Raw genomic sequence first — 23,273 nt, forward strand, 5'->3', positions numbered from 1 at the left:
CGGTCAGTGAGCACAGAGCAGCCCATCAGTCATTCCCTCTCTCTGCCCTCTACTCTGCCTATTTTTCTTGCTTACTTGGGTGAGTGTTTTTTTGAAAATGTTTTACTCTAGTTGTCAGACTTCAAGGTTTCTTAACCAAGGGTCTTGTCTCAGTGTCCTTGTTGATATACGTATATTGCGGACCCAAGGAAGCCTAGCGCTCGCCGAGGCGGCTGCAAATGGGGATCCAATACCTTTCGTTCGCTTACAACCCGCGCCATATGAAGTCAACCCGCAACATATGAAGTCAACCCGCGCCATATGAAGTCAACCCGCGCCATTTGAAGTCAACCCGCGCCATATGAAGTCAACCCGCGCCATATGAAGTCAACCCGCACCATATGAAAGGCCACACTTGTGTGGTGACCCAAAGGATCATTACAGTACTGTAACACACTGTGCAAGCAGCAACTCATTACAACAAAATACACCCAACAGTCTTATTGAGATTAGGGAGGCAACGTCCTGAGGGAGTACTGATTGTGATTAAAATCAAACAGATTATTATTTTCCATATTTGCTATTGTTTTGGTGCGCTAAGGTTTTTACTCAGTAAATGAGCTGTAGTGATATATTTGAGTTTTGCTGGCTGCCATCCATGACTGTGTGAGAGATAGGGATAGTGGTAAATGAGTTGATCCTGACAAAGTAAGTGGAAAAGTTTAGTGAAGGAAAATGCCCCTTTACAATCCAAAAGGGTAACATGAGATGGTACCTTACTAAACTATTTACAATAGGAGCAGATCATTTGGGGCTTGTTTTTAAAATGAGGCCTGGCTAGATGCTTTGTTTTGCTGCTTTTTACATTACCACTGTATATCGAGACATCCCAAGATTTCACTGGATTCTTTTGGGGACTCACGTCAAGAATGGAGCTTGGGTATGGTACTGACTGCAGCAACACCATGCTTCTGTAGCAGACGTTACACGTACAGCTAATGGTAAGCTAAGCATTTTGATGTGCATGCAGTAATATGCTGTATAATTCATCATGTGTCATATTTTTGAATTTGTCTGCTGCATAACACAGTCAGTATTGGTTGGATAGAAAATATTAATGTGTTTTGTTGGTTTTATGATTGCAGCACATAGTAAGCTCCAGTCATTAAAAACATATTTGTTGAAACGTTTAATGTTACACACCCTTTCAAATCAAATCAAATCAAAATGTATTGGTCGCATACACAGATTTGAAGATGTTATCGCAGGTGCAGCGAAATGCTTGTGTTTCTAGCTCCAACAATGCAGTAATAGACAAAATACTGCAAAGTTGTCTAGGAGCTAGAAACAGGGTGTCCGTGTCTGTCAGTGCCATCTTGCCAGAGAAACTGTAGTATATGGAACACAATAACAAGAGTCCAAGACATGGCCTACAAGTCCTTACTTGTCACATTCTCATGTAGTAGTAACTACTGTAGGCCGTGTTCCATATACTACTATATACTACTTTGCAGTATTTTGTCTATTACTGCATTGTTGGAGCTAGAAACACAAGCATTTCGCTGCACCTGCGATAACATCTTCAACAATCTTTGACACGTGTGTGTGCATGATAAGTGGCTGACCTGGGCTCAAATACTATTTGATATTACTTCAAATAGTTTAGCTGGGCTTGATTAAGTTTGCCTGGTGCAATTGAACCAATAGAAGAGTCACAGAAGGGTAAAACCAGCCCGCCTGGCACTACAGGCAGGCTAAAGCTAAAGCTAATAGTATTTGAAAGATTTCAAATGCTATTCAAACCCAGGTCTGAATGATAAGCGAAGCCACGGAGTTGTAAACGTTCAAATCCCCTCGGTGACCTTTGCTCCTGTTATGAGCTCACTTCCCTGGCTGTGTGTGTGTGTGTGAGTGTGCGTATATGTGAGTGTGCGTATGCACGTGCGTGTGCGCGTGTGTGTGTGTGTGTGTAAGTTGTGAATGGTGAACCCAAGACCTGGCAAACATTAAAGGACAAGCCCAGCGTATGTCCATGTGTCGTAGAAAGAGGGAGAAGGTGGTGAGGGGGGAGAGAATGCTTTGGCGGAGGGGTTTGGTTACATTAATAAGAGCATCTGACAGCAGAGCCATAGGCATTAGTAAGTCTTCTTCAGACAGTGCACCCTGCAGGGATAGAACTGCTCCATATGGAATACATAATGAGGTGCCGCTGTGACAGCGCAGGTGAGAGCATTCATTGATAAACATGCACTCTCTTGAGAGAGAGGAGTAGGAAGCGCTAAGATGATATGGTAAAGTCCAACTTTACTATGCTGGTTCAGTTCTGTCTATGCACATGTTGTTATGAGCACATGTTGTTCAGGGGGCTAAGTGCAGCAGCACAGAAATACACACGAGCAAAATAGACTTGGTGGATTGGTGTTACACTCTAGGATTTAGACAGTGCAGCAGACACTGCTACAGACTGGACAACATCTTCTCTGGGTTTCAAGCTGCCTTGATTTAGAAAGGATGGACACACAGACGAAAATGGAAAGGACTTGGGAAGGTCTGTCACTCTGGTAACTCTGATATCTTCTGTTGTTTCCCTCTATTTCCTTATACAGAAGTGGTATCATCTTTGTGCTCTGTTACAGTATGATTAGCACAGTCAAGTATAGTAGTAGCCTATCACTGAATGAATGCTACAGTTGTAGGATCTTAATTGGAGCCAGTTTGCTATAGCAGGAAATTAATTCTGCAGCAACAGGAAATGTGAATTATTATGTGGATTATAAATAATGGTATAGAACAAGAAGGCCCGCACACTGTTAAAGCTCCATCTGAAGCGGATCTTGGTCAGGTCATTATAAATAATGGATATTGTTTGTAGAGGTTGATACATTTTTTGTATCACAAAAAGGAAGCCTTTTTAAACCTTGAATACACTAGAAGTTAACATTTCCTGATGTGGAGAAAAAGTTTATATACTGTTTTAGAAACTTCAGATGTATATACTGTATTTTATTCAAGGCTCATCCTATATAACTTCACCTGTACACACCTTTTCTATTAATATACTGTCTATACACACCATTACACACTGAGTGTTTAAACATTATGAACACCTGCTCTTTTAATGACATAGACTGACCAGGTGAATCCAGGTGAAAGCTATGATCCCTTATTGATGTCACTTGTTAATTCCACTTCAATCAGTGTAGATGAAGGGGAGGAGACAGATTAAATAAGGATTTTTAAGCCTTGAGACAATTGAGACATGGATTGTGTATGTGTGCCATTCAGAGGGTGAATGGACAAGACAAAATATGCAAAGGTATGGTAGTAGGTGCCAGGCGCACCGGTTTGTGTCAAGAGCTGCAACAATGCTGGGTTTTCCATGCTAAACAATTTCATGTGTGTATCAAGAATAGTCCACCACCCAAAGGACATCCAACTTTGGGAAGCATTGGCGTCAACATGGGCCAGCATTGGTGGGGTGGGGTGGCGGTGGTGCAACTCAATATTAGGAAACTATACTTAATTTGTTGTACACTGAGCATATATACAGTTGAAGTCGGAAGTTTACATACTGTCACGACTTCTGCCGAAGTCGGTTCCTCTCCTTGTTCGGCGTCACCGGTCTTCTAGCCATCGCCGATCCATTTTTTATTTTCCATTTGTTTTGTCTTGTTTTCCCACACACCTGGTTTTCAGTCCCTAATTACGTGTTGTGCATTTAACCCTCTGTTGCCCCCATGTCTTTGTGTGGTATTGTTTATTGTAAGCGCACGTGTTGACTGGTGTGCGACGGGTTTTGTACCCATGTCTTGTTATTTTTATGCTGTTGGTTTTGCTATTAAACTGCTCCGGCTATTACCTAGTTCTGCTCTCCTGCGTCTGACTTCCCTGCCACCGGTTACGCACCCCTTACACATACACTTTAGCCAAATACATTTAAACTCAGTTTTGCACAATTCCTGACATTTAATCCAAGAAGAATTCCCTGTCTTAGATCAGTTAGGATCACCACTTTATTTTAAGAATGTGAAATGTCAGAATAATTGTGGCGATCGTCGTAAGGAGTAGACTAAGGTGCAGTGTGTTTAGTGCTCATGATAAATATTTATTATTAACTCAAAACACTATACAAAAACAATAAAACAAAGAAACACAAATGTCACGTTCTGCAGGCTTCACTGAGCAATACAAAAACAAGATCCCACAAACCCAGGTGAAAAAAACCCCTACATAAGTATGATCTCCAATTAGAGACAACGAGGACCGGCTGCCTCTAATTGGAGATCATCCCAAACAAACCCAACATAGAAATAGAAAACTAGAACCTGAACATAGAAATACAAAACATAGAAAAACACCCCCTGTCACGCCCTGACCAGTCTACCATAGAAAATAACAGCTTACCATGGTCAGGACGTGACAATAATAGTAGAGAGAATGATTTATTTCAGCTTTTATTTGTTTCATCACATTCCCAGTGGGTCAGAAGTTTACATACAATCAATTAGTATTTGGTAGCATTGCCTTTAAAAACGTTTGACCCAAGTTAAACAATTTAAAGGCAATGCTACCAAATACTAATTGAGTGTATGTAAACTTCTGACCCACTGGGAATGTGATGAAACAAATAAAAGCTGAAATAAGTTATCCTCTCTACTACTATTCTGACATTTCACATTCTTAAAGTAAAGTGGTGATCTTAACTGACCCAAGACAGTTTAAATGTATTTGACTAAGGTGTATGTAAACTCCCGACTTCAACTGTAAATATAAATAATATATATATATATTATTTATATTCAGGACTCTGACATTGCTCGTTCTGATATTTTTTATTTATTTCTTTTAACTTTTTCGATTATGTGTATATTGTTTTGTATTGCTAGGTATTATTGCTGCACTGTTGGCGTCGTGAAAACCTGTGAAAACATCTGCAAATCTCTGTAACCGACCAATAAACTTTGATTTTAATTGATTGATTGAAAATTCTCTGCAACAAAAGAGTGATCATCTTTACATCTGTTGTAGCCTATCAGTGAATGAATGGTTAGGATTGGGTTCAGTTTTCTGCTAGCAGCCTATATGTGAATAAATGAAAGAAGCTAGTCAACTGTACTGGGATAGTTATCCAAGCAGGACCCTTCATATGGAACCTGATCAGCTCTTTGGGACCTGTTACGGAACGGGACGGTCTGTCTTCTGAAGGAATCTTGCATAAACCAACTCCAAAATGTAATGTACCCTCTTGCCATCTTAATATCTCATTCCATATTCATATGGAATGTAACCTCAACCTCAACCTTAAAGGCCCAGTGCAGTGAAAAATGTGATTTTCTGGGTGTATATATATTTCCACACTATGAGTTTGGAATAATATTGTGAAATTTTGAAAATTATGGTAATGCCCTTTTAGTGCAAGAACTATTTGAAAAGACTGTTTGAAATTTCAGCCTGTTCTTCATGGGATGGAGTTTTGGCGAGACTGGTGACATCACAAGTTAATAGACCAATAAGAAAGAAAGTTTCAAACCTCTCTGCCATGTCTCTGCCATAGAAGCTAGTTTTCTGATAGTCCTAGCAAGATTCTTGCTTGAGAAATTGCTCTTTGTTAGGAAGCTGTTTTTGTTCATTTTTGACCATTTAAATTGAAAACAATCACAGTAAGAACTATATTGTTACCGAAAAATGATTTGATATTGAGATAAACATTTCTGCATTGGACCTTTAAGTACAGTATGTTCCATGTAAACTTTTATTATGCAGTTTACAGTACCTCAGAGAGAGAGAGAGATGTTTTCAGGAACACACTTACATTTAGCTGTGGTTTACAGCAGCTGCCCAATCATAGCTCATTGCTCAGCAGCTACAGTGCAGTCAATCCCTGCCATTCTATTTGGAGCAGGGAGGCCAGGCTACATTCTTGCCAGGCCAAACTCTCAGCCAGCAGGGATAGCATGTTCCTCTCTCGCTTCTCCTGGGCTCTACTAACAAAAACAGGTCTAGACTCTGTGGTCATTACTGTTGCTGAAAGGCATAAACATTGTCTGTACTGCAGAATATCAGGTTTGATGCTTAACCTTTTTAACATATGCCAACATAGGCCTACGGTACGATTTGCCCAGAATGTGGTCAGTTAGGTAGCTTAGCAGTTGGTATGAGGTCTGACACTTAGATGCAGAATGTCCAGCTGTGTTATGGGAATTACATGTTCTGTTGCGGAGTAATGGCAGAGGCCAAGACACTGTAAGACTAACTGCCAAACTAACTGTCTGTCTCTGTTAGAATTTGACCAGAAAGTTTTATTCAAAGTATCCTGTTCCAATGCCCATTTCACCCTTGCTAAGTTACTGCAGGTCTAAGTAAAAATTTGTTACAGCAAACCCCACAGTGGAAATGTCTAAACAATGTTGCCACTGCATGTAAAACCTGATACTATACGGTAGGCCTACACTCGTAGAAAAAAGCGTTCCAAAAGGGTTAATTTGCTATCCCCATAGGAGAACCCTTTTTGGTTCCATGTAGAACTCTTTTAAAACAAAAAGTTGTTTCAAAGGGTTCTCCTATGGGGACAGCCGAAGAAGCCTTTTTGGTTCTAGATAGCAATTTTTTTTCTAAGAATGTATGGACATAACATAAATAAGAATTGAGGGGGTAACAATTCCCAGCGGGCCCAGTGGACAAACTGGTTGAAATGACATCAATACAGCTAGTTTGCAACCAGCTTGTAATGGTGTAGTAATGATGTCCTTTCAACCAGTCTTGCTCGCCTGCTGGGAGGCTACATTACGTATTGATGACATTATCTAACCCATGACGCCTCTTCCCTTAAATACTCCACTGCATTAAGTTGTAATGAGATCAGGGACTGTCCATGTCTCTCTCATAGGTTGTTAGATGTCTAATTCCTTAGTCAGGTCAATGCCTCATTGCCTTGGTAACCTCTTGAAGTACTGTCAACAAAGTGAGATATTTTCTGAATGAGAATGATTGCACCAGAGCAGAAAAACAGCAGAGAACATGGGGAGGAGCTGTTTTGTCAGTTTATTTGCTTCCTACAGGCTACAGACAGTGAGTGTATGTAATGATAGAGCCAGTTGATCTTTCCTCTGGATTAACATTTCAAAAGGAACTGTGAACTCTGACTTCCAACTGCCACCTTGTGGTATAACTGAGCAACACCACACCGTTGCCAAATACAAGTCAAGCGACATATATGTGCTGTACTATAGCCTCACAACATATATTGTTTTGATCAGTTCATCATAACAGTTAACTATGGTAAACTGTTACTCTGTGATGAGCTTGTTCTTCAAAAGGACTGATATATTTAATGCTTTAGTGCCATGTCACCACCACAACACAGACTTGTGTAACTTTGTGATTCCTCCTCCCTACTGGCTGATATCCCAGGATATTTTAGATCCCTCTAAAGTAGTTGGCCTCTGACCATGTTCTACGCTAACTGCTGAGTAGCAGTGAAACAGCATGGCATCAGTGAGCTAACATGTGTCCCAAATGGCACCAAATTCCCAATGGACCCTGGTCAAAAGTATTGCATTATATAGGGAACCAGAGCCCTATGGACCCTGGTCAAAAGTATTGCATTATTTAGGGAATCGGTCCTCCCCTTCCAGCGTCCCCTCCGCCTTCTGCTCCTTGGCAACAGTCAGGTGACCCCGCCAGAGTTCACTGAAGCAAGCGGCTGTGTTGCTCCTCTTGTCTCCCTCACTCCCACTCGCTCCGCTGAACAGGGCCAGGGGGACTGTGCTGTGTTGCATGACTCTGTCTGTCTGGGCTCTGCCGAGTGCTGACATGACCACAGAACAGGAGAAGAATGAGCTCACGCAGACTCCTCTGCTCAAGATATGGGTGCCATGGTTGGGGATGGGAAGCTGCAAGCTAAGTCGCCGGAGAGGCTGTAAGTGTGAAGAACCAATTTCTGTCTAGTGCTGTCTTTCTCTTTTTCTGCCTGTTTCTGTCTGTTTCTGCCTGTTTCTGTCTGTTTCCGTCTGTTTGTCTGTTTCTCGCTTGCTCTCTCTTTGTCTCTGTCTCTCTCTCTCTGTCTCTCGCTCCTTCTCTTCTCCTGTCTGTTTTCTCTGTCTCTTCTTTCCTCTCAACTTCCTAATTCATTCATTAGTATAAGCCACGGAAGTTATCTTCAACAACAGGTGGATGAGTGCTCAAGTGTTGATCTTGTTGCCATGTTAAGACTATGATTGATTGTTTCCTAGTGTAAATCGTAGATCTGTTGAATGGCTTCCCTCCCTCCTCCTCCATGCCCCATGTGAGAGAATAAGATTAATCCTACTCTAACATTGTCCTGTGACCTGTAATGCATGGATACTGTATACTGACGCTGCAGTCAGTCATCATTCATACAGACTACCAGCTTCTATATCCTGCAATATGTCCTGGTTCTCCTATATCCTCCCTCGTACTACCTATTGTACTGTAACGCTCTTCTAAAGTCTCAGTTAAGTGGAGTTACTTCCTGACATGTGAAATGATATCTGGTGCAGTGTGTGGATATGCAGTTCGAACATTACTTTATTGAGAGGTCTGATGTAGCCTGTGGAATGATTCTGTTCCACATGCTTTGACTGTTATTTTGTTTCTATGATGAAATCTCATGCTGAACAAGAGGTACTGCATGCTGGTACTGTCTGCAATGGCACCCTTGTCCCAGTGTGGTGTTGTCACCGATGTGACTGGCTGCATGGGATACTCTGTGGTTCTCAGGATATACTCTGAAGTAGTCTTACACTCTTAAAGGAGTTGGCTAATTACTCTAGGATTATTATGCAGAACACATTACCTCTTGCGATCTTGTTGACGAGGTAAGTAAGACACAGCATGGTAACAATGAGGGCTCAACCAATCCTTGCCTGTTGGGAGATGACTCATCTGATAGGTGTGCCCTGGTTAACAGATATTTGATCTCTCTGTCCCCTGGTGTTCTCTCTCTTGAGGAGATGGTGAGGATTACCTCGGCACTTGGTACACACATGCACGCACACACACACGCACGCGCACACACACACACACACACACACACACACACACACACACACACACTGTGTGTGGAAGTGTTTACTCTCACCATTGATTTGTGCCTTGTTAAAAGTGTTCACAGAGAACCATTCTATTTACTGACCAGGCATGTACAGTAGATTCCTAAGGTCTGTCTTGTTTTCCCCAGCCTCCGTGCCCCAGCTCACCAACTCCCCCACTCTGATTGTGATGGTTGGACTGCCTGCCAGGGGGAAGACATACATATCCAAGAAGCTCTCCCGCTACCTCAACTGGATAGGGGTTCCAACAAAGGGTCAGTTCACACCCACACACTAGCCAAGTTAAATGACCTGAGGTGTGCTTGAGTACTCATACACGTCACTGAGGATTGGAGTTGATGGTCTTTCCCTTATCTATCCTCCATCATCTATCATCAATCACCTATCGTCTAGTCTTCAACTTGGGCCAGTATCGCAGGGAAGCAGTCCAGAGCTACAAGAACTTCGAGTTCTTCAGACCGGACAATGAGGAGGCCATGCAGATTCGCAGGTAAGAGATTCCTCAGGTTTGAGGGGTTGCTCTATCTATGTGATGAAGCTATGGGTGGGACTGCGTCTGAGATAGCACTCTATTTTCCCACTACTTTCATGGTCAAAGTAGCAGTGCACTGTATAGGGAATAGGGTGACATTTCAGGTGCAGACTAGTGGTGGTTTGTGTAAAGTATTACGTAACAACTGACTTGCTATGTCCTTTTGTGCTGTGAATTATCTTTCTGTGGTTAATCCAACGATTTCTCATTGAATTTTCTTTCTCAGGGCCTGCGCTACAAATGCCCTTAAAGATGTAGTTATCTACTTCTCAAAGGAACATGGACAAGTAGCCGTGAGTAAGAGTTTAAAACTGCCCCTCTGAGCTGACTGTCAATAGGGCAAACACACCATACCTCTTACACATGACTGAGACATACTGTACTCAGGGTGGACAGGACATTGAACTTCAAACACACTGTACATGATATACTGGACACTTCCAGGTCTCCATGGGTAAAAATATATTTTGACCTCTATGGACTTACAGATTAAATAAAGGTTAAAGAAATATACACTGTGCCAATGTTCCCTCTAAGCTGCGGGTGCACAGTAGTCCCAAGACTGCTGCTCAGCTCCCCCGGGACTGCCACGCAGAAGAAATATCAGCCCACAAAGAGAAGTACGAGATTGAACTTCTCTCAACTTTCTAGAGCAGTGGTCATCAAACTCAACTGATAGATCTCCAAGGCATTCCTAATCGATCGCCAAACATTTCTGTAAAAAACCCAAAGATAAAGCCTTGTGTTCCTATTTTGTTTTGCCATTTTGAACAATTTCATGCATCTGAAGGTACAAACTCTGCCTGCTGGCGGGACCGGAGAGCAAATCAAGTGCACTATAGGCCTACCATGGGCCAATCGGATGTCTCAGTTCACGTGTCTGCAGTAACGTAGCAGGCATAAAAGAAAGCTACAGCAAAATGGATACTGTGAGATTTCAAAACGTTTAAAACCATGACTAGAGAGAGACTGTCAATGAATATAGCAAAGAGCTGCTGTTTTACAAGTGAGTTCATGTTTAAGTTCTTACTCAGCACTGTCAACACTTCGTATTCAACATAAAACGTGCGTTTTTCCTATTTCCACTCAGCGCTACAACAAGCACTGTAGCAGTAATGAATGAGTAGGAAAGTATATATATATATATAGGCTTGCGTTGTTGTTATAATTAGAGGCTTGGGTCTTTTTAACATTGAGGAATATTTCCCTGTATCTGTTCATAAGAGTAACAACATACATTTGTGCATGAGGTGCGGTGCAACTCCAGTTTCACCATCAGCTGGAAGACGGTGTCCCTTTTTGGTCAGTGTCAGTGGAGGAAAGGGAGAGCAGAGGGATGTTGAGAGCCAGACCCTAAGTCTGCTGCTCTCTCCCTCCATTGAGACTGAAGATCAGATGCAGGCACCATCAGCCCAGTAAAATATTTAAATGTTTGCTCACTCAGCTGTGCCTCACAAGTAATACAACAACGGATCTATTACGGGTATGATCATATAGCCTACCTCAAATTTTTAAATACAATTTTTTTTAAATGCCCGAACAACAATGCGGTGATAATACAGTTGAAGTCGGAAGTTTACATACACTTTAGCCAAATACATTTAATCTCAGTTTTTCACAATTCCTGACATTTAATCCTAAAAATACCCTGTTTTAGGTCAGTTAGGATCACCACTTTATTTTAAGACTGTGAAATGTCAGAATAATAGTTGAGAGAAGAATTTATTTCAGCTTTTATTTCTTTCATCACATTCTCAGTGGGTCAGAAGTTTACATACACTCAATTAGTATTTGGTAGCATTGCCTTTAAATTGTTTACCTGGATCAAACGTTTCGGGTAGCCTTTCACAAGCTTCCTACAATAAGTTTGGTGAATTTTGGCCCATTCCGCCTGACAGACCTGGTGTAACTGAGTCAGGTTTGTAGACCTCCTTGCTCGCACATGCTTTTTCAGTTCTGCCCACACATTTTCTATAGGATGGAGGTCAGGGCTTTGTGATGGCCACTCCAATACCTTGCCTTTGTTGTCCATAAGCCATTTTGCCACAACTTTGGAAGTATGCTTGGGGTCATTGTCCATTTGGAAGACCCATTTGCGACCAAGCTTTAACTTCCTGACTGATGACTTGAGATGTTGCTTCAATATATCCACATAATTTTCCTCCCTCATGATGCCATCTATTTTGTGAAGTGCACCAGTCCCTCCTGCAGCAAAGCACCCCCACAACATGATGCTGTCACCCCCGTGCTTCACGGTTGGGATGATGTTCTTTGGCTTGAAAGCCTCCCCCTTTTTTCTCCAAACATAATGATGGTCATTATGGCCAAACAGTTCTATTTTTGTTTCATCAGTCCAGAGGACATTTTTCCAAAAGGTACGATCTTTGTCCCCATGTGCAGTTGCAAACCGTAGTCTGGCTTTTTTTGGCGGTTTTGGAGCACTGGCTTCTTCCTTGCTGATCGGCCATTCAGGTTATGTTGATTTAGGACTCGTTTTACTGTGGATATAGATACTTTTGTACCTGTTTCCTCCAGCATCTTCACAAGGTCCTTTGATGTTGTTCTGGGATTGATTTGCACTTTTCGCACCAAAGTACGTTCATCTCTAGGAGACAGAATGCGTCTCCTTCCTGAGCGGTATGACGGCTGTGTGGTCCCATGGTGTTTATACTTGCGTACTATTGGTTGTACAGATGAACGTGGTACCTTCAGGCATTTGGAAATTGCTCCCAAGGACGAACCAGACTTGTGGAGGTCTAAAAAAAAGTCTGAGGTCTTGGCTCATTTCTTTTGATTTTCCCATGATGTCAAGCAAAGAGGCACTGATTTGAAGGTAGGCCTTGAAACACATCCACAGGTACACCTCCAATTGATTCAAATGATGTAAATTAAGAAGAAGCTTCTAAAGCCATGACATAATTTTCTGGAATTTTCCAAGCTGTTGAAAGGCACTGTCAACTTAGTGTATGTAAACTTCTGACCCACTGGAATTGTGATACAGTGAATTATAAGTGAAATAATATGTCTGTAAACAATTGTTGGAAAAATGACTTGTGTCATGCGCAAAGTAGATGTCCTAACCGACTTGCCAAAACTATAGTTTGTTAACAAGAAATTTGTGGAGTGGTTGAAAAACTAGTTTTAATGACTCCAACCTAAGTGTATGTAAATTCCGACTTCAACTGTATATGTGGTGATAATGTATTGGGCCTATAGCTTACTGCACAAACCTCATTGCTACAGTACTGTTTTAATTGGTTAATGTTGCATAGTCTTACGTTTTTTAAGTCATGTTAAAAAAAACAGAGCGGTAGATCTCGGCTAGCATTTTGACTCAGAAAGTGATCTTGACTCGGAAAAGATTGGTGACCACTGTTCTAGAGTTTTCCCTGTTAACACTATCAACGTTTCCCTTTAATGTGGCAATTGTGATCGAATCTATGCATTTTTAGCCACTTTTAATGCAACATATCGAAACAAAACGAACTATGCAAGAGATTTTGTTGTTGGCAGAAAGCATCAGAGTAGGATTCTATTGCATTGACACACACTACTCAGTAAGTACTCTACACAGACCGATCTGTGCAATTTACTTTGAATTGGACTGTGTTTACAGCATGAGGGGTCTAGAGTAGATGCACTTGTTTTGAGATCAAAGTGAGAGCTGCATGTAGCGACGTGTGTACATTTTGTTCATATCCTTTGCTAGTTAGTGAGTTATTAGCCCAGTTATAGATAGGGAGTTATTGCTTCCTACAAGACCACAAAACATGTACATTTCCAGACATCTTTGAAAAGCGATTCAGGTAAAGAGCTTTTTTTGCCTTAAAGGGGCAGTGTTGTATTTTGAGACAGGCTTGAATAAGCTAAGTAGCCAATAGGCAGAGGGTAGCATAATTTCTCTGATTCTCTGTAATAATGGTATGGGAATAATAATGCATTTTACTTTGTAAAGTGGTTTCTTACATCAAACAACACAACAACATTTTCAGTCACCTTCTTGTCTGATGGACAAGTGGATAAACAGGTTAATGTCAAGCCCTGCATGTTTTTTCAAACATCTCATGGAATGTAGGCCTACATTGAACACCACACATTGGCTGCTACTATAGGCTGAATGATAGAACAGGTATTTCCATGTTAAAATGTTATGGGATGTATTTTCTCCATTGTTTTGATGGTTGACCACTCTGGTAGGCCTACATTATGATCAAATAGCCACAGTGGCCTACTTGGCCCCTGTTAAAACTGTAACTTAAAACAAGTACAGTGTTCAGAGTAAACTTTCGCTGGAAGTTACACCGTTTTTTTCACAAAGTTCAAGTTTGCGCTCAGAAGACCTGAAATTTGCTCTGTGCCAAAATAGTTTTGAGGGACCATTGCACTGTGTCCACAGTGCCCACGTTCTGCTACATTGACTGGAATGTACAGATGTAGGATCTTAATTTAAGGCAGTTTGCTACAGCAGGAAAATAATTCTGAAGAAACAGGAAATTATAATTTTTATATGGGTTAAAATTAATGGACCTTTTTGTAGGGGTTGATACATTTTTCGTGGTGGAAATGACAAACTATAGAAGCTTTTAAAAAAATCAAATACACAGGAAAATGCTCAGCAACAAAATAGTGAAACAATTAAGATCCTACATCTGTACAGTCGATTAAAAAATATTTTCTCTCAAATTTATATCCTCTTCCCTCCAGGTGTTTGATGCTACCAACACAACACGGGAGAGGAGGATATCCATTGTGAGCTTTTCCAAGGAAAAAGGCTACAAGGCAGGTTCAAGGGCAGGCCAACTGACAGTCCTGTAGCTGCTACTATACATAATGAATAAACACTTTACTACCACTGCAAAAGCTAAATTACAAACTCAGATGGTGATATGCATTAATGTTCAATTTAAACTGGACAAAACCCCTTTGGTATAATGAACGCAACTGAATTGTCCTTACAGGTATTTTTTGTGGAGTCCATTTGTGATGATCCAGACATCATTGCACAGAATATCACGGTGAGAAAGTCTATTCTCAAACCTTACCAGAGTGCTCTTTGTTTCTAAGATGCTAAACTCTACAAGATGTTAAACTCTACACTGTGACACTGACCTTTGTCCCAGGAAGTGAAAGTGAGCAGCCCAGACTATTTGAACTGTGACAAGGATGAGGCGCAGGCAGACTTCCTGAAACGTATCGAGTGCTACAAGCAAACCTATGTGCCTTTGGACGATGAGAAAGACAGGTAGAGTTCAACAGACTGTGCCAACTAGCCTGGTCCCAGAACTGTTTGTGCTGTCTTGCCAACTCCTTTATAGTCATTGTCAAAAAAACTATCTGGGAGCAGGCTTTATGCCAACAGCTCCTCTCCCTGAATGAGAGAGAGAGTAAAAACTAAACTGAAAAATATACTTGGTTATCCGAAACCTGTGATTAACAAAAAATCCATCTCTCCATCTGTCTTCCTGTATTTCCCCTACATGTTATTGTGTCGGCACCTGTCTTGAATAATAATTGTCTCCCTATGTGTCTCTCTATATTTCCTATACAAAGGCATCTGTCTTACATCAAGATCTTCAACGTGGGCTCTAGGTACCTGGTGAACCGTGTGCAAGACCATATACAAAGCCGGATCGTGTACTACCTTATGAACATCCACGTCACACCGCGCTCTATCTTCCTGAGCCGCCATGGGGAGAGCGAGCTGAACCTGCTGGGTCGCATTGGGGGAGACTCAGGACTCTCTCCCAGGGGTCACAAGGTCAGTAGGCCACACAAGCGTGAATCTCGGCTCCCAGAACCTAATCAGCTAACATTCCATTTTTTTTTGCCTGTCACCAGAGACTAATATTACATCAATCAATCAAATGTATTTATAAAGCCCTTTTTACATCAGCCGATGTCACAAAGTGCTATACAGAAACCCAGCCTAAAACCCCAAACAGCAAGCAATGCAGATGTAAATTTAGAAGCACAGTGGAAGAAACCTAGAGAGGAACCAGGCTGTGAGGGGTGGCCAGTCCTCTTCTGGTTATGCCGGGTGGAGATTATAACAGTACATGGCCAAGATGTTCAAACGTTCATAGATGACCAGCAGGGTCAAATAATAATAATAATCACAGTGGTTGTAGAGGGTGCAACAGGTCAGCACCTCAGGAGTAAAGGTCAGTTGGCTTTTCATAGCCGATCATTCAGAGTTAGAGACAGCAGGTGTGGTAGAGAGAGAGAGTCGAAAACAGTAGGTCCGGGACAAGGTAGCACGTCCGGTGAACAGGTCAGGGCCTAACCGCAGGCAGAACAGTTGAAACTGGAGCAGCAGCACGACCAGGTGGACTGGGGACAGCAAGGAGTCATCAGGCCAGGTAGTCCTGAGGCATGGTCCTATGGCTCAGGTCCTCCATGAGAAGAGAGACGAGAGAAAGAGAGAAAGAAAAAGAGAGAGAATTAGAGGGAGCATAGTTAAATTCACACAGGACACCGGATAAGACAGGAGAAATACTCCAGATATAACAGACTGACCCTAGCCCCCTGACACATAGGCTATTGCAGCATAAATACTGGAGGCTGAGACAGGAGGGGTTGGAAGACAACTGTGGCCCGTTCGACAATACCCCCAGACAGGGCCAACCAGGCAGGATATAACCCCACCCACTTTGCCAAAGCACAGTCCCCACACCACTAGAAGGATATCTTCAACCACCAACTTACTACCCTGAGACAAGGCCGAGTATAGCCCACAAAGATCTCCCCCACAACACAAACTTGAGGGGGGTGCCAAACCTGGACAGGAAGATCACGTCAGTGACTCAACACACTCAAGCGATGCACCCCTCCCAGGGACGGGATGGAAGAGCACCAGCAAGCCAGTGACTCAGCCCCCGTAATAGAGTTGGAGGCAGGGAATCCCAGTGGAGAGAGAGGAACCGTCCAGGCAGAGACCGCATTGTGGTTTGTCGCTCCAGTGCCTTTCCGTTCACCTTCACACCCCTGGGCCAGACTACGCTCAATCATAGAACCTACTGAAGAGATGAGTCTTCAATAAAGACTTAAAGGTTGAGACCAAGTCTACGTCTCTCACATGGATAGGCAGACCATTCCATAATAACGGAGCTCTATAGGAGAAAGCCCTGCCTCCAGCTGTTTGCTTAGAAATTCTAGGGACAATAAGGAGGCCTGCATCTTGTGACTGTAGCGTACGTGTAGGTACGTGTATGAACGGCAGGACCAAATCGGAGAGATAGGTACTGTAGGAGCAAGCCCATGCAATGCTTTGTAGGTTAGCATTAGCAGTAAAACCTTGAAATCAGCCCTAGCCTTAACAGAGGCTAGTGTAACCGATGTGAAATGGCTAGTTAGTTAGCGGTGGTGCGCGCTAATAGCATTTCAATCAGTGACGTCACTCGCTCTGAGACTTGAAGTAGGGTTTCCCCTTGTGTTGCAAGGGCCGCGGCTTTTGTGGCGCGATGGGTAACGATGCTTCGTGGGGTGTCAGTTGTTGATGTGTGCAAGGGTCCCTGGTTCGAGCCCAGGTTGGGGCGAAGAGAGGGACGGAACCTACACTGTTACACTAGCACTGGAGTAATATGATCACATTTTTTGGTTCTAGTCAAGATTCTAGCAGCCGTATTTAGCATTAACTGAAGTTTATTTAGTGCTTTATCCGGGTAGCCGGAAAGTAGAGCATTGCAGAAGTCTAATCTAGAAGTGACAAAAGCATGGATTAATTTTTCTGCATCATTTTTGGACAGAAAGTTTCAGATCTTTGCAATGTTACGAAGATGGAAAAAAGCTTTCCTTGAAATAGTCTTGTTCATCAAAAGAGAGATCAGGGTCCAGAGTAACGCCGAGGTCCTTCACAGTTTCATTTGTGACGACTGTACAACCATCAAGATTAATTGTCAGATCCAACAGAAGATCTCTTTGTTTCTTCCGACCTAGAACTAGAATCTCTGCTTTGTTTGAGTTTAAAAGTAATACCTTTGCCGCCATCCACTTCCTTATGTTTGAAACATAGGCTTCCAGTTAGGACAATTTTGGGGCTTCACCATGTTTCATCGAAATGTACAGCTGTGTATCGTCTGCATAGCAGTGAAAGTTAACATTATGTTTCCGAATGACATCACCAAGAAGTAAAATATACAAAATATATAATGAAAACAGAACCTTGAGGAACACCAAAACTTACAGTTGATTTGTCAGAGGACAAACCACCCACAGAGACAAACTGATATCTTTCCCGACAGATAAGATCTAAAATCAGGCCAGAACTTGTCCGTGTAGACCGATTTTGGTTTCCAATCTCTCCAAAAGAATGTGGTGATCGATGGTGTCAAAAGCAGCACTAGGGTGATTCTCACGAAATCTTGGTTTCAAAGGTTTCAAACATGAAATCTTTAAAAAGACTTGCATCAACAAATTTCCTTTTTAGGCATTAATAACAAGGTCTGAAGTGTTTGTGAGCATTATTTTAAAAACATTTACTGACAATTTAACACTTTTTGAACATATTTTCCAAAACAAGTCCTTAAAAATCTCATTACCACAACGGTCTGAAAACATCAAGACCATTAGGAAAGCTAATACATTTCACTTTTTTTAAAATAGATTATTAACAGTCATGCACAGTTGCTTGAAACTATGAAATAATATATATTTTTAAATTAACATTTTTATTTGATTTTGACTGATTTCTCTCAATCTACAACCTAATATTTTTGACATTTCATTGAAACCTGACATATTTTCAAAATGATGTGGCAAGCCTGAAAGAACATAACGTTTAGATTCTGTACATCCATTTAATGCAAACTACTATTTTTCCTTTCATTAAATGAACATTAAATGAACACCTGTTACGGTAATGATACATAGGTTTTGGAAATGAGGTTGATCATTTCGGTAATGATAATACGTATACTAAGACTGAGGTATAGTTAAAAACATTATACAATTTGATGTAGAAAATAAATGAGATAATATTGGCACAATCATGGATTTTTGAAATTAAATGTTTTATTTCACCTTTATTTAACCAGGTAGGCCAGTTGAGAACAAGTTCTCATTTACAACTCCGACCTGGCCAAGATAAAGCAAAGCAATGCGACAAAAACAACAACACAGAGTTACACATGGGATAAACAAATGTACAGTCAATAACACAATAGAAAAATCTATATACGGTGTGTGCAAATGTAGTAAGATTAGGGAGGTAAGGCAATAAATAGGACATAATGGCGAAATAATTACAATTGAGCATTAACACTGGAGTGATAGATGTGTAGACAATTACTCGATGCCGACACATCTTTCCAGCTGATTTACACGCTGAAGTTATGTTGCGTTTGGTGACCTCTGACTGTTTCATCCTAACATTGTTGGTGCCGACGTAGGTAACCATATCCCTATACTCTCCACATTCACCAGTTTTAGACCTAGCCAACACCATCTTCAGATTAGCCTTAACATCGGTAGCCCTGTCCCCTGGTAAACAGTGTATGATCGCTGGATGATTCTTTAAATCTAATACTGCGGGTAATGGAGTCGACAATGACTAGGGTTTTCAATTTGTCAGAGCTAATGGTGGGAGGCTCAGCCTCTGACTCCGACTCGTTGCTTAATGGGGAGAGCCGGTTGAAAGTTTCTATCGGCTGAACGAGTGACACCGGTTGAGCATTCCTACAGCACTTCCTTCCAGAAGCCATGAGAAAATTGTCCCGCTTTGGGGACTTTGCGAGGGGATTTATACTACTATCTGTACTTATTCCTACACTTAAATTACCCTTGCCTGACGATTGCGTCTGAAGCTGGGCTTGCAGCACGGATATCCTGTATATTATGAGTACAGTGACTGCAATTAGAAGGCATAATATTAATGCTATTACTATGCTTCGGCTGGTGGAGGTCCTGTAGAACCACGTCCAGATAAAGCGTCCGGGGTGAAAAAGTTGAATGAAAAAAGTAGAGTGAGGGAAAAAATTAAAACATAATTGTTTTAATCCAGATATAATGCTATTGTCCCACCCAATGACTTAATGTATTGGGCCCTCTCTTATGTAGAAAAGAAAAACACATAAAGCATAAAGTATATGTGTCTCGGGGGTTGGGTTGAAAGCAGAAATATAAAATGTAATTCTCCGCAAAGAAAGTGGACAATAAAGCTTTCTTCTATAGTAAATGATTGTGTAACCCCCCCCCCCCCCCCCCCCCCCCACTCCCTGTGAACATGGTCTGTCCCTGTAGTATGCCACTGCTCTGGGGGGCTTCATCAAGGGCCAGCATATAAAGGATCTGAAGGTGTGGACCAGCCATATGAAGAGGACCATCCAGACTGCAGAGCATCTGGGGATTCCATACGAACAGTGGAAGGCTCTCAATGAGATTGATGCAGTAAGTCACTGTTTACTGCTGAGTTTAAATGAGATTGATGCATTTAACCACTGTTGAGTTTAAGCATACATTTTATGTGAGTGTGTAATGCATGTATACAGTTTGCAGTGAATGCGTGACCAACTGGGGTAAGTAGCCTACTGAGCTAAAGTCAATGCATTGCCCTGAAGAGCTAATGCAAATCTTTCAGGCTCGGGATAGGTTACTCATCACTGTACATGCCCGTACCACTCATTGACATCTTCCCTGCACTGCTCGTTCCTCCTCAGGGTGTGTGTGAGGAGTTGACATATGAAGATATCCAGGAGAACCACCCAGAAGAGTTTGCACTGAGAGACCAGGACAAGTACCGGTACCGTTACCCCAAGGGTGAGGTAGGACCTGTCTTAATTCACCACACACTGCTTACGAAATACACACAAAATATACAGACACTGTACATTACTCAGACAAACTGTGGAGATCTTAGTACAACACCTAGTGATCACAGTACAACACCTAGTCCTCTTAGTACAACACCTAGTCCTCTTAGTACAACACCTAGTCATCTTAGTACAACACATAGGCCTCTTAATACAACACCTAGTCATCTTAGTACAACACCTAGTCATCTTAGTACAACACCTAGTCCGCTTAGTACAACACATAGTCCTCTTAATACAACACCTAGTCATCTTAGTACAACACCTAGTCATCTTAGTACAACACCTAGTCCGCTTAGTACAACACCTAGTCCTCTTAGTACAACACATAGTCCTCTTAATACAACACCTAGTCATCTTAGTACAACACCTAGTCATCTTAGTACAACACCTAGTCATCTTAGTACAACACCTATTCCGCTTAGTACAACACCTAGTCCTCTTAGTACAACACATAGTCCTCTTAATACAACACCTAGCCCACTTAGTACAACACATAGTCCTCTTAATACAACACCTAGTCATCTTAGTACAACACCTAGTAATCTTAGTACAACACCTAGTCATCTTAGTACAACACCTAGTCCGCTTAGTACAACACCTAGTCCTCTTAGTACAACACCTAGTAATCTTAGTACAACACCTAGTCATCTTAGTACAACACCTAGTCATCTTAGTACAACACCTAGTCATCTTAGTAGAACACCTAGTCCTCTAGTAGAACACCTAATACTCTTAGTAGAACACCTAATCCTCTTAGTAGAACACCTAGTCCTCTTAGTAGAACACCCAATCCTCTTAGTAGAACACCTAAGCCTCTTAGTAGAACACCTAATCCTCTTAGTAGAACATCTTAGTACATCTTAGCCACCCTAGTAGAGGTGGATCTGAGTGACTGGGAAAGATAATTAAAGATGATCTTCTTTATTGTCACATACACCGGATAGGTGTAGTGAAATGTGTGGGTCAGCCATAGTAGTACGGCACCCCTGGAACAGATTAAGGTGAAGTGCCTTGCTCAAGGGCACATACAACAGATTTTTTTTACCCTGTTGGCTCAAGGATTCAAATGTTTTCAGCTGGAACCAAGCCGAGCTGGTAAGGAAAGAAAGAAAATAGAGAGCATGGTGTGGTTCAGGTTAGTGCAATAGTATGAAGAAGGTACATTTCCTGGTGCAATAGTATGAAGAAGGTACATTTCCTGGTGCAATAGTATGAAGAATGTACATTTCCTGGTGCAATAGAATGAAAAAGGTACATTTCCTGGTGCAATAGAATGAAAAAGGTACATTTCCTGGTGCAATAGTATGAAGAATGTACATTTCCTGGTGCAATAGAATGAAAAAGGTACATTTCCTGGTGCAATAGAATGAAAAAGGTACATTTCCTGGTGCAATAGTATGAAGAATGTACATTTCCTGGTGCAATAGAATGAAAAAGGTACATTTCCTGGTGCAATAGTATGAAGAATGTACATTTCCTGGTGCAATAGAATGAAAAAGGTACATTTCCTGGTGTGATTCATTTCCCTCTCTCAACCACAGTCGTATGAAGACCTGGTCCACCGTCTGGAGCCAGTGATCATGGAGCTGGAGAGACAGGAGAATGTGCTGGTCGTGTGTCATCAAGCCGTCATGCGTTGTCTGCTGGCCTACTTACTAGACAAAACCGCAGGTACTTTATAGTAGGATAACAGTCCAAAAGACATGGATTCATTTGGCATCTCATCACCCAGAACCAAATCTCGCATGCGCACTGGACTAGAGACTAGGTCTAAGACATGTTCAACTTTTTTTCCACAGATGAGTTACCATACCTAAAATGTCCTCTTCATACTGTGCTCAAACTTACACCGGTGGCCTATGGTAAGTTGTTGTCCAATTGGACTTTGACAAATTTAGATGTTGTAATTTTATCCAACAATTTCACTCATATCTCTTTCTCCTGGTACAGGGTGTAGAGTGGAGCACATTTGCCTAAACATTGAGGCAGTCAACACGCACAGAGAGAGACCTGGGGTAAGCTTTACAAAACATATCCATTTATTCCAAGCACAATAGGAAAATGTTCTAAGAGATTCCACAAATCTAACGGTGTAACGCCATTTGTGTTGTTGTTGTAGAATGTGGATGTAACCAGAAACCCAGAAGAGGCGCTGAAGACTATTCCTGACCACTTTTGAATATGATTTAGAGGATATGGACTCTAGGACCTTACTGAAACAGCAATATTATATTTTCAAGTTTAAATGTATTGTTCGATCAATTATGTCTTTGTACCTTTTCCGATTAAACTTGTCAAAATCAGCAAGTGTCAAAGGGGAAAAAGATAAGGAAGAAGACTAGATGAATAGAAGATCAAAAATGACAAACCCCACTGCCTAATCCTCTTAGTAGAACACCTAGTAAGGGGGAAATGGACTTTCTGCCTCCTAATGGCAACATGGGACAGCTAAAGCCCAGTACTGTATGAGTGTTGTTGACTGACCTATAATGTCCAATAAATGTGCATCAGTCTGCTCTGTCTGACCCTGGAGTCTCATGGTGAAGTGCAGTCGGACAGGCTGGGTCAGAGGTAGTTTGACATAGTATTGTCACTAGAGTGTGAAAGTGGCCTAACGTTTTGAGGTCAATCAAAGGTTTTCTCAGACAATTCTGACATTAGGCTACAGGATGATGAAAGTAAAATGTCTTCCATTCTAGTGAACTGGTAGATTAATAAACACATCTGTTTGTAGTCATTCTGTGTTTCTTGAAGATACATGTCTGACTGAGTGTCAACATCATGAACAGTTCCCAAACAAACTGTTTATATTTTAGCAGACTCTCTGGTCTTACAGTAGTGAGTGAGTACATTTCAGATTTTTTCCCCCCATACTGGTCCCAC

The 23,273-nt window shown here is 41.6% G+C and overlaps 1 protein-coding gene across 3 annotated transcripts; it reads left to right on the forward strand.

The window, feature by feature from the left end:
• The first annotated feature begins 2,047 nt into the window (after nt 1–2,047).
• Nucleotides 2,048–23,121, forward strand: LOC115165581 (6-phosphofructo-2-kinase/fructose-2,6-bisphosphatase). Of its 3 annotated transcripts, none has more exons than XM_029718784.1 (14): nt 2,048–2,202; nt 9,179–9,304; nt 9,444–9,540; nt 9,809–9,875; nt 14,287–14,361; nt 14,541–14,597; nt 14,703–14,824; nt 15,133–15,340; nt 19,819–19,965; nt 20,235–20,339; nt 21,932–22,061; nt 22,190–22,252; nt 22,341–22,405; nt 22,510–23,121. In XM_029718784.1, the coding sequence occupies exons 1-14, from the start codon at nt 2,166–2,168 to the stop codon at nt 22,567–22,569; spliced, it is 1,359 nt and encodes a 452-aa protein (XP_029574644.1). In that variant the 5' UTR covers nt 2,048–2,165; the 3' UTR covers nt 22,570–23,121. The 3 variants fall into 3 exon arrangements, with proteins under 3 accessions (XP_029574644.1, XP_029574645.1, XP_029574643.1); XM_029718785.1 differs by lacking the exon at nt 2,048–2,202 and adding an exon at nt 2,272–2,527; XM_029718783.1 differs by lacking the exon at nt 2,048–2,202 and adding an exon at nt 6,571–7,897.
• The last annotated feature ends 152 nt before the right edge of the window (nt 23,122–23,273 follow it).

Source organism: Salmo trutta, chromosome 28 (genome assembly GCF_901001165.1).
Source record: "Salmo trutta chromosome 28, fSalTru1.1, whole genome shotgun sequence".
NCBI classification, from domain to species: domain Eukaryota; kingdom Metazoa; phylum Chordata; class Actinopteri; order Salmoniformes; family Salmonidae; genus Salmo; species Salmo trutta.

Bases quoted from the DNA above. Each gene is read 5' to 3' on its own strand.
- LOC115165581 (XM_029718783.1), top strand. From the start codon at position 7,756: ATGACTCTGTCTGTCTGGGCTCTGCCGAGTGCTGACATGACCACAGAA. The intron at 9,876-14,286 runs GTGAGTAAGAGT...TCTTCCCTCCAG, and splicing joins AGGAACATGGACAAGTAGCC to GTGTTTGATGCTACCAACAC. The intron at 22,062-22,189 runs GTACTTTATAGT...TTTTTTCCACAG, and splicing joins CTTACTAGACAAAACCGCAG to ATGAGTTACCATACCTAAAA.